The 12,782-nt window shown below is 29.0% G+C and overlaps 1 protein-coding gene across 1 annotated transcript in view; it reads left to right on the plus strand.

Moving 5' to 3' along the window:
* Nucleotides 1-12,782, plus strand: part of LOC142329957 (alkaline phosphatase-like) — a 629,670-nt gene that overhangs the window by 396,507 nt on the left and 220,381 nt on the right. Inside the window, exon 2 of the mRNA XM_075374942.1 lies at nt 10,758-10,987. Coding sequence (XP_075231057.1) covers nt 10,758-10,987 — 230 coding nt within the window. The remainder of the gene's footprint in view (nt 1-10,757; nt 10,988-12,782) is intronic.

Consider the following 12,782-nt stretch of genomic DNA (forward strand, 5'->3'; position numbering starts at 1 on the left):
ATAAATTTTTTTATTTAATTTTTTAAATTAAAAAAATTGTAATTAACTGCTTATTCTGAATTTTGGAGCAAATTTGCATAAGTAGCTTCAGTAGTAGTAAACATAACACCGAAATTCACATAAATTTTGTACAGATGCTTCTAAAGTTCCGTAGATATTACTTGTTTTTGTCGTATAATATTAACCGACCCAACAAAGCGGTATCCTGTTTTAATTCGACCTTTTGGCATTTCGTTTGGTTCCTGACGCAGTAACGGTAGAATGAATTTTCTGATTTTGATGAATTTTACAGAAAGGTTCCTTGTCAGGCGGAATGAGTTATCTGTAAAAATTTGTCTCATAAAAACAAAACGTTTAAAAATGGCGGTAATTAATAGAAAATTAGTAAAAAACCTGGTAATCGTTTTTAAGCCCTCTCTTATTGAATCAATGCCTGTCTAATAAACTTTTGCAGGAAATATTTTATAAATATTAATTCTGATTAGTGTATATTTATTAAATACACTACAATAAAGAAAAATAAAAAAATTATATATATATATATATATATATATATGTGTGTGTATGTGTATGCGTGTGCGTGTGCGTGTGTGTGCGCGCGCGCGTGTGTGTGTGTGTGTGTGTGTCTGTGTGTAGTATATATATACATTTTTTAATATATATGGAGAATAGTGGGTGGGTACGTAGCATAAAATTTCTCGACAGTCATCAGTCAGTAATATATTCAAGAAAACACTGATAAATGATATTAATACATTTGTATTAATATGTATTGTTTAATTATTATCAGTAACAAACCAAAATTAAAACTAATTAGCAAACAAATTCACTATAACAGATAATGTAAAATAAAAATAAAAGGGCATTTAAGTGATTTAATTAGTATAGTACACTCTAATTCTATAATATAGGATAAAATTAAATAAAACATTAAAAAAAATCTCTTGTGTACTTACGTAATTAGTTATACTTCTTTGGCGTGAATAAAAAAAAAAATAATTTTTTTACGCATTCAAATAAATTTCTAATACCATCGAGTGAAACGATCGATGGACAACATTAAATACCATGAATAAAAGTTTCAATAAGTAACACTTCAATATAAAACAAAGTTCATCGAATATATTTCAATTAGTTTAGTTCCATTTATTCTTCGGATGACGATTGAATAGACACGAAGGTTATCAGCGGCTTATGATATGAAAAATATCATTGTTTTATTAAATAATAATATTTTATAAAAAACAATATTTTATTAATAAATAATATTGTTTTATTTTATAATAGTGCATTTTATCAAAAATTTTGTTTTTTGTAAATTTAAAATTATTTATGCAAAATCAAACATTTATCTGGCTATTTTCTGTCATTAAAAAATATAATTTTAACCTCAAATCTTTATATACAATTTTCACAAAGAACAAATAAATATACGCTCTAATGTAAATAAAGTTTTATGAATATGAACAAACACATTCAGAGTTTAAAATATCCGTCTTCAGAAATCGGTGTATATAAATATATATTAATACATATTTATATGTATTATATTATTATATATATTACATATTTATTAAGGCTCATTATCTGTTATGTTTACACGTGCTAATCACTTAAATCATTGATTCCCAAAGTGGTCCAGGTGGACCCCCAGGGTACCACGGGAGACTCGACGGGGGTCTACGTTGGCGTGACAAAAAATGGGGGTTCACAGCAGGGGTCCACGAAAATTCATCTGGTTTCGATAGTGAAAACTAAAATGTTGGCTTGACTTTGCGTATCAATCTAGGCAGATAATGTTTTGAGAACCTCAGCGACTGTTACTTGTAAAAACTTGCATATTCCATATTTAGTACAACGAACGTGTTGAGACTTGCAAAGCGCTGCCGCTGCCGCCGCCGCCGCCGCCGTCCGCAACGCTTGTTCAGACGTGCAAAGGGACGAAATACGACTTGTGGTGTGTGTGCTAGCAATCTTGCATGAACTCGTATTTATATTAGTTAAGAATCAAACGATTGCCAAGGATAAACGTTACACATTTGTTTCCGGAATTTCGAAAAGAAAAGTAAAGTGAATAGATGTTAGGGTCAATCCATCAAGTACATCCCTCCCATTAAAATTGTAACTATTTTGTGATTGTCATTGTAGAAGTTACATTACGTTATTAATGTTTAATTTTAATTATATTACGACAATTTTATTATATTACATTGCAATATGATAACAATAATAATTAATAGTGTAATGATTACATATTTAAATAAATGCAACACAAAAAATATACTATTTTTCTTTTGCTTTTTACCACTCTGAATGGGAAGTTTTCTAAATAAAATAAGAGAGAATCGATTGCTTTCTTGTGCTGTGAGTAGATGTCAAAAATGTAAAGTTGGATGGAAGCTTTTTTTTTGATCGACCAACTTTACTTTTTTGACATCCACTCACAGCACAGTCAATGAAAAATTAACCAATCAATTCTCACTTTTTTTCGGAAGTTGTTAGTTCGTGGAACACAGCCGTAACGCAAATTTTCATAGTTAGATCTAATCTTCACATTTTCCGTCGACTGGAAATATGGTAGAAATGTAGCTGCAGGGGGTCCACCGGAACCAGCAAAATTTTGAAAGTGGTCTATGAGAAAAATAAGTTTGGGAACCTCTGACTTAAATGCATTGAACGACTGACTGAATTAGACACTACACGCATGTGCGTGTAAACTGATCCACCTGGACCTGCGCAAATCTTCATTGTGTGTTACATCGGCGCGCGCAACTTCCGTAAGTTGCTGAAAATGAACTCCTTACAGTTTCTCCTAACGCGCCAAAAGAAGTACAATTTTAATAAAAAAAAAAAAAAAGGCCAAATTAAAGTAAATGCTAAGTAAAGTAAAAATGCTAAACGTCCTATTATCTAAAAATATTTAATTATGCAATATTGACAGATATAATAAATTAATCAAGTCACTTGTGAAAAAAAAAAAATGCTTTTAAAATAAAAAATACGCACTATAAATTTTACTTAATAAAAAATATCTAATGATGTTAAACTTTTTGAGTTTAATTTGCAAGCAAAAACACGTTTATCAATTTTCAAAATTGAAATGTAAGCCTTCGCAGAAGTTACATGTTCTCCATTCCGTATTTTAAAAATACTGATAGTTTATTAATGTTAAAAAACATTTATTTTATTTATCTAATACTACTGAAAATGATTCCATTGCAATCGAAATAACTATATAGAGTTTTTATAAAAAAGAAAGTGTCAATTTTGAAGATTCATACAAAGTTTTTATTTTTCTAATCACGGATTTCATTTTACACCATACAAACAATAATAATAAGACTATTTATTCAGTTAATATATTTAACGATATTAATAATTCTTAAAAAAAACAAAGAAAATATAAAGAGAAAGACGTAATGACTAAACCTTCGAAAATCAATTAAAATCGCCTATTCCGGTATTGTGTGAAATCTGATCTGAAAGACTGAAAAAATTTAATTTTTAATTTTTGTTTAATTTCCCGTCTAGTGGTGCAGCAGTAGAAGGGAAAGTAATGAAATCGATCAAATTTGAGCGTACGCAATTTTCACCGGATCTTGATGTTTTGACACCGAAGGAACCCAACAAACCGGATGGAAATTTTCCAGATCATCGTATGTACATGTGTGTGTTCGGTGTTGCACTCTAATCACCTAATATCTCCGGAACTACTGAACCGATTTTGACCAAACTTGGTCAGATTACTTCTATATTTGGGGCGATACCATTAAATTTTCAACTTAAAAGGTCAAGGGGGTGAGGCTGTAGGGCAAGGTCATATCTCGAGATTTCGCCTAATTAAGGTCATATTTACTTCGAAACATTTGTTAACTAATAATAATAATATTTTCATAAAAGTTTTATAATAAAAGTTAAAAGCAAAATCGCCCCCTCCCCAAAAAAAATGCTCTAAACTAATGGCTGAGTGGGTATACGACCCCGTAGGGGAAGACACCCTCCGCCGATCCCCTCCGTTCCGAGCCCTTATGGGCTTTACAGGAGGTCATCTTCGAAACCTCGGCTTTTGACATATTCCAGTCCGCCCGGCCAGATGGGAATGTCACTAGTGGCATTCCCACCCGTGTACTACTACTTAATGAACTCAAAACAATCTCACACAGCTCACCGTCTTAAGTAAGACTGAAAGGACCTAACTAAACAAAGGAATTGAACTATCTATCCGTAGAAGGTAAAAGTGAGTTCAACACGCAACACGGAATATAAAAATATTACACGGAACAATAACAACACTATACCATTGAAACAAAAAAAAACAAAGGACAAGAACAACAAAAACATAATTTATAAAACAAAAACAGAATACAAGAGAAATCCAAGCAGAGTTCTGGATCCCGTCAGCAATCCTTTCCTTTGCTTAGTACTATAAACTCTCGACTATTCCCCAGACAACAGTATCCCCTGTCACTACAAGGAGCGCTAGTGCAGCAGTGCTAAGTTAAATTGTGTGCATATACCTTTGTAAGCCGCATGACAGGAAAGTTCTACAACTTTGTAGTCGGTTTTTTTTTTATTGTTTACTTTTAAAACATATTAAATTCTTTTGTTTTGTATATTGAAAACATTGTTTCGTTTAATACCTTTTTAAAATTTAACTAATTTCATGTATTTGTTTTTAATAAACTTAGAAATTCTTACGTTTGTATTTAGTTGCTGTGAACTTTATTCACACCATTTTATTCAGAATTAAATTCTCCAAAGAGTTTGTTTAAAACTTTTACGTTTATATTACCCATTTAACAAAAGTTCCGATATCATATAAAAAAAATTAAATTTACTTCGTAAGCTTTTGTAAACCTATGTTTATATGAACGTTTAGTTTTTTTAGTTTTACCGGTAAAAAAGTTTCTTTAGGTTTGTTATATTCTTCGTAGATCACTCTGTATATATATTCTTTTGAGATTTAATTAACTTTCTATATTTTATAAATTTAAAAATGCAACCTTGCATCGAAGTAAAAGAGTTTACTATAAAAATTAATTTTTCCATTTAGTGTTTTAATTTTTTTCCACTTTTAGTTCTTTCAGACATATATGCTTCATTAGGACCTAACGGAAGTTTGTTAAATTCTTGTGAATCATTCTGAATAATAAAAAAAAAATCTCTTTTGGCACACCGGAAGGCGGAGGTAGATTTCACCGGTGCTAAGTAGGGGATAAAAAAAAATCTCCACCTTAAAGTAATGAAAAACATCAAATTTATTCAATACGACAATGGTAGAATGTGAAAAACGTTTCACATGTTTAGCACACGACAAGCTCCATCTTCTTACAATTACAGCAACATTTTGGTCATCCCTTGCCGTAAGGGTTGGTCATATGAAAAATTGTTGCAGACAAAAGTTTTAGGTAATGTTTAGAGCACTAACGACAACATAAAACCGATTCGATATTTGCCTATTAAGGAAGGTATGATATTTTTTTCTTCGAAACCACATTTTTTTCACCCCCTGGGCCAATGATTGGCTATATCAAAAAATTTGACTTATATAAGTTTTAGGTACTTATCCAAAGAATAGTAGGAACTGTAAACGAATTCGATACTTTACTTAATAAGAAAGTTATAGCGAATTTTGTTTTTTCGAAAAAGCCCCCCCCCCCATTTTCACCCCCTGGTCCAATTTTGCCCATTAACGAACTTCACCAAGATTTTGGGTCGTTATACTTTATATATTAATTTAAAAGTGATTGGCGTAAAGTTTCAATGGCTTGACCAGAGCTACCTATTATTGTTGGATTATCGAGTTTAGTTCGCACAAACTTCACGTAAATAATTTTTCTACACCGTAAATCTACGGCAAGCTGTTTTCAGTCCTTTAGTGTTATATTTCGCAGATGCATATTACTTTTGACATAAATGTAAATAAAGGAAATCACAATGAACAGTAGTCTGCGAACAACGATTGTTCAAACATGTGTTTTTCCAAAGAAACGTTTTGACCTGCAGTGTTTCGAATTACGTTGATACCTGTTGGATCTTCCCCATAAGACATTACATAATCGTTCGGGAGTTGGCAATTTTGATGTAGTGTAATCTGTTGTAAAAATTGTACTCTTAATTTGGTGCGTTATCCTCTCGCAAGTTGTTACCAATAACCAATATTGATAGCTTATTGACAAGTGGCGATAACAAATTATTGTAAACTAGTTAGAAATAATTTCAGCTATTTATGCAAATTTCTCTGACACCGTAAAGTAGAAGTAGTGATTCGGAATCCATTGCAGTCGATTTTGGAATATATTATCCCCTTTTGGCCTCTACAATAAGTCATAAGTTGGTTTTTTATAAGTACAAAAAATATTACTGTGATAGTATATTTATCATTCATAATATATATATATATATAAAATATATAATTTAAAAAATATTTCTTTTTTTTATAAATCTATTTAATTAATTATAATGATTACTTATAAATTATTATGATGAAAATAAATATCACAAAAATAGATTGGTAAAAAAACTTGCCGGTGGATAAGGCCATCCGTCTTTCTTTACTCTTTAAATTATGAACGAGTTGCAACATTTTAATGTTATTTAATTCACGATGCAGACAGTGGTTAAAAGCAGAATGGATGTAGATGCTTGCGTCGAAATAGGGAAGTAAAATGTTGAACATAATATCAGTAAAGTAAGTTAGTTTAAAATATTAATAAAGTAAAAAGAGAAGAAAAATTCATTGTAAATACGGCGTTATCTATCGATAAATTTCATTGGAAATGAATAGTATTAATAAATAATGCGTTAATAATATCGTAACGTAACTTAAAATCAATAAATATGAAATTATACCGATAAATATGGCCGGGTTTTTAAGAGAATGATCCAAATTTCAGTTAAATTTTGTATTAAAATGTTATCAACAAAGTATTCAATTATGATTTAAAACAAGAATAAAAAATAAATAAATAAATTATAAGTCAAATTTGTTCTTACAATAATTATTTATGGCTCCCGTACATGTAAAAGTAATTATAAATATAAATAAATTTAAAAAAAAAATTAAACAATTGGATTCGTTAAAACGAAATTGCTCTGAAAAATAGAAAATAATTTTTCACCGATTTATCAGATAATCAAAATAATTTTGCACATTTGTAAAAATCAATAGTGCACTCGTAAAATATTACTTTGTCCTAATCATTTTAAATTATGTTCACATTATTACCTTTACAGAACACCTACTCGAATTTTTCAGTAATATTTTATGGGCGCACAATGCTTTTCTTTTTAAAAATGTTGAAAATTATTTTGATTATCTTATTATTACTAAAAAATTATTTTCTAAACTTTTTAGAGTAATTTCGTTTCAAAAGAAAACCATCGTTTTTTTTTTTAAATTTATTTATTTATTACTTTTTGTCTCCCGCCCGCACTTTTTCATTGAAATGCCATCAATTCATTCACACTTGATGGCGTAAAAAATAAAAGTAAAAATTCAATTCTCACCCGCTTCGCATTTTCACTTTCATTCGCTCGCTTTTCATGGTATTTTTGACGCGCTTTTTCCAACCGTCTTACGTTGTATTGCACTTTGTTTTTGTTTCGTATTCTTTGGTTTCATTTTTTTTCCCACGAGAATCTTTACTATCCTCACACGAAGAAAAATGATTTTGTTAAAATAACAAAAGACGGTTTGACAAATGATTTTGTTACGGTAACAATATTCATTTACTTACGATAAGAAATTGGTTTGTCGTCGGAACAAAATCGGTAACGATAGGTTATAGTAACATATTCATTTTTTTATCGTAACGAAAAAGTTTCGCTGCCACAACAAACCCTTAGTTACCGAAACATATGATTTGTTATCCGTATGTAAACAAAGAAATATGTTTTAACAATGTCGAACATATTGTATTTAAAACGATATTAAATGTACTAAATATTCTCATCAGAACCAAAGGTGTGTGAAAAATTTTAGATTGATCTTATGACGGGAAGCGTGTTAAATTTCAGTTACTGAACGTATTCAGTATTTCGAATATAAGAAAACCGTTTAATATATAATTTTCTGATGAACATAATTAGAAAATTATGTCTTAAACGGTTTTCACTATTTATCTATGTAATCAAACAGGATATAATATTAAAAAGCCATGTTTATGAATTTTGAAGTAAAAAAACTCTTTCGGCATGCCGAAAGACGGAGAGGTAGATTTAACCGGTGCTAAATAGGAGATAAAAAAGATTTTAACCTTAAAGTTAAGAAAAACTTCAAATTTACTCAATACAACAATGTTTGCGGTAAAAAAAAGTTTAACGTTTAGCATACGACTAGACCTATCTTACAATTCCAGCAACATTTTGGTCATGCCTTGTCGTAAGGGTTGGTCATATCAATATAAAAGGAATTTTTTCAGGCAAACGTTTTAGGTAAGGTTTAGAGGACTGCTTTAAACCAATTCGATACCGCTTCTATTAAGGGAGGTACGATTTTTTTTTGTCTCCGTAACCCCATTTTTTCCACCTCCTGGGCCAATGGATGACGATATAAAAAAATTTACTTAGATAAGTTTTAGGCCCATATCCAAAAAATAGTAGGAAATTTAAACGGATTCGATGTTTTATTTCATAAGAAAGCTAAAGCGATATTTTTTTTTCGAAAAAGCCACCCATTTCCAACCTCATGGTCCGATTTTGCCTATTAACGAACTCGACCGAACTTTTTGGTCGTTATATCTTATGTATCAATTTGAAAGTGAATGGCGCAAAATTATAGCACTTATAGTGTCCACAAAAAAGTGAAATATATATATATATAAATGTATATATAAACTTTTGAAATGACGGTGGTTTTGGGGTCTGGGGATGTGAAACGCGAAGATATGTCGAAATTTTTCGGAAGTGGGTCATGGTACCCATTACAATAGGTAGATTTCATAAGAAATCTACCTATTGTAATGTGTAAAATATATACATATTGAAATAATAACATCAACAAAAACACAAATAATGTACAAATAAGTTTTAAACACGATTATTGCATTAGAGAAGTAAAAGATTTAATTTAAATACTCAAATTACGTTACAAAAAATAAGTTAGTATTTTTGTAATTCACTGTAATTTTTTGTACGAAAATAGTATTCTATAATACAAACCCTTAGAAAAGTCGATCTGTTTAAATTTTCACGGATTTATACTGTAACAAATTCTGCGATATTACTGATAAATTGAACTTAAATTGTAAATTAAGCAATCAGTTTTTTAAATAACTATTATAAATTATAATTGATGTTATAATTAACTGTTATTATTATAATTGTGTTTATTAAACACTGTGGATAATTTGTTTTTCAAATGTTTATTTCAAAAATTTAGGACAATTTTTCTTAATTTTTTTATATAAATTATCTTCCTGTCTGACCTATGTAGAAATTCATTTTTAATATTTAATTATATAAACTACCAAAACGGTTTTCTATCGCCTTTTATATATTTTATTTTTAAGAACCGCAGTACAATTTGATCTTTTAAAAACAATATATAATATTGGTAAGAAAATTACTGTACAAAATAGGGTTAATTAATCAAAAGAGTTATAAATATATATATTTTGGTTTTATTGATCGGTACTTGTCGGTTATACGGGACCACTACTGAAATCCAATTGTTTTTTTCCGTTTTACTTATTCTACTAAATTTGCATTATTATCAATTAGTTTATTATTTATGATGTGAATTTAGAAGTATAAAATAATAATTAGACCAAGTTAGCGAGCGAAGGGAGCGTAGGTTATATTGATATACGCGCGCGATTCGTCATTACACGGAATCAACATAATCTAATCAAACAAAACCTACGTTCGCTTCGCTCGCTAATTTCGTCTGATTAACGTTAAAAATAAAAATTATATACAATCAGTATACGTAAATAAGTATTTCAACAGAGGTCTTGTATAACCGATAAGTACCTATTTCAAAAATTTAGGACAATTTTTCTTAATTTTTTTATATAATTATCTTCCTGTCTGACCTATGTAGAAATTCATTTTTAATATTTAATTATATAAACTACCAAAACGGTTTTCTATCGCCTTTTATATATTTTATTTTTAAGAACCGCAGTACAATTTGATCTTTTAAAAACAATATATAATATTGGTAAGAAAATTACTGTACAAAATAGGGTTAATTAATCAAAAGAGTTATAAATATATATATTTTGGTTTTATTGATCGGTACTTGTCGGTTATACGGGACCACTACTGAAATCCAATTGTTTTTTTCCGTTTTACTTATTCTACTAAATTTGCATTATTATCAATTAGTTTATTATTTATGATGTGAATTTAGAAGTATAAAATAATAATTAGACCAAGTTAGCGAGCGAAGGGAGCGTAGGTTATATTGATATACGCGCGCGATTCGTCATTACACGGAATCAACATAATCTAATCAAACAAAACCTACGTTCGCTTCGCTCGCTAATTTCGTCTGATTAACGTTAAAAATAAAAATTACATACAATCAGTATACGTAAATAAGTATTTCAACAGAGGTCTTGTATAACCGATAAGTACCTATTGATATTGATTTTATTTTTATATTTTATTTTTTTATTCTTATTAAAAACCTGTCTAATGAAAAATTACAGAATAATACTTTCCAAGTTATGTTGTTAATTAAAAACATTATTATAGCTAAAAAAAAGTTTTTTTTAATTAACAGTGTTTTATTTGTATTTATTTTCTAGGCAAACAACACTGGTATGAAGAAGCAGAGAGAGTATTAAGAAGAAAACTTGGTCTCAGACCGGGACTGGGCCACAGTCAAAGGGCACGTAATTTGGTATTGCTTGTCGGAGACGGACTTAGTTTAGCGACATTGACTGCGGCTAGAATATTAAAAGGACAAAGACTTGGACAACCCGGAGAGGATTCAATATTAGCTTGGGAATCGTTCCCGGCATTAGCCTTGGCCAAGGTATGTAAATTTAACTTCTCGAATGTTTTTCTTTACTTTTATACAGGTTTCACAAATTTCAAGTAAGTCTTTTTTTTATCATTTACTTAAATTTAAGTTGTATAAATTTGTTTGATAAAATCGTACGATATTTAATTTACTGAATTATCAGCACGATTTATGTTATGTAAAACTATAACAATCTGATATACTGTGAACGGGTAAATTTATTCTGTAAGATACGAAATCATTATGAACTTACAATAATTTATAAGTATATATTTAAAATCTAGCATCATGTTATTGTAGCAGCAATAACAATGTTTGCTTGAATTTTTTATAAATTATGTTTAAACATCGTTCAATTTCTAATTCTTCTTTGATCTAAAATCTAAAAATGTGTTGATCCATTCTGACATTTATATATTTTTAAAATAAAAGGATTAAATACAAATAATTATGGAGTAAAGATAAAATAAAGAATAGAAATCTGGCTATTATTTTGCTAAAATTCCTTACGTTTTTATGAAAGAAAAATTTAACCCTTCCCGAACATAAAACTGAAACTCATTCTAACGAAAATACTTGTTTTATAATCAAAGTAAAAACAATAATAGCATTAAAAAATTTTTTCGTAACGTACTTTTAAATCGATTTTAAAATTGACTCAAAATAAATCCAGTACTAATGATACGATAATAAATATTTAAAACAACAAAAATAATGTTTATGGAAAAAATTAAAAAAAATGTTGTATATATCTCTCTCTGATAAAGACTGAAAACACTTTTCGTCTTTATATAATCGATTCAAAAAGAATAATAAATAAATTTAAAAAGAAAAAAAATCCATCGGTTGAAAAGTAAATAAAAATTATTTATACAAATATAAGATAGTAAATCACAAATTGCTACCATATTAATAGCCGAATAAATAAATTTACAATCGATTTGACGTCCGGGCGTAATTTAGCGTCCGTTACAAGGAGGCTGATTTACAGCGTTAATAAAATTTACATGTTACAATAACCTTGATTTATAGTAAATAATAACCGAATCTACAAGCGATGACCAAATGTGATTTTATGAAAGTAATTAACAGAATGAAGGCATACATTTTAAACTGAAAGACGATAGAAGGGTCGTACGTGAAAAAATAAATTTACTGAAATTCAAACAAAGTTCCGTCGATTGTATGATCAATTCATGTATATTATTTTGTGTATACAATAACTAAACATAACGTCGTCCAACCTCAGCAATATTTTATGATTGAAGTTTTCCTTCTGTCAGTATAATACTAGTAAGCGGACTTCATAAAAAAAAAAAAAAAAAAAAAAAAAAAAAAAAAAAACACAAATACTTCGTACCATACACTGAGATACTCAAAAATTTGTTTTTCCTTCGGCGGGAATTACGATGGAACCAAAAACCTAAAATATTTTTGATAATTTTAGGATAATACATTCGCTCGCTTCCATGCTGTATACTGTTGGTAAAAGTTGATTATTTTATTTTAAAAATATATATATATATTTTAAATAAATAGACGTAAAATTAGGGCATAAATTTAGAGAATAGTGGATTTTACTATGAAGATAATCCGAATATTATTAAAATTATATTCTATTCAAAAAGACTTCTGGCGTAAATAGACTTCTGACGTTCCCGTAAAAATTCATATTCAATGTTGAATAGTTCAAGAAATTAAATAGCCGACTGACTGTTGTTTTTGTTTTAGCATTACAATCAATAACTTATACGCATTATGAATACCGACAATAGTACAGAATATATATTATTAAAAAGAAAATATG

The sequence above is a fragment of the Lycorma delicatula genome, chromosome 9, assembly GCF_047948215.1.
Source record: "Lycorma delicatula isolate Av1 chromosome 9, ASM4794821v1, whole genome shotgun sequence".
NCBI classification, from domain to species: Eukaryota; Metazoa; Arthropoda; class Insecta; order Hemiptera; family Fulgoridae; genus Lycorma; species Lycorma delicatula.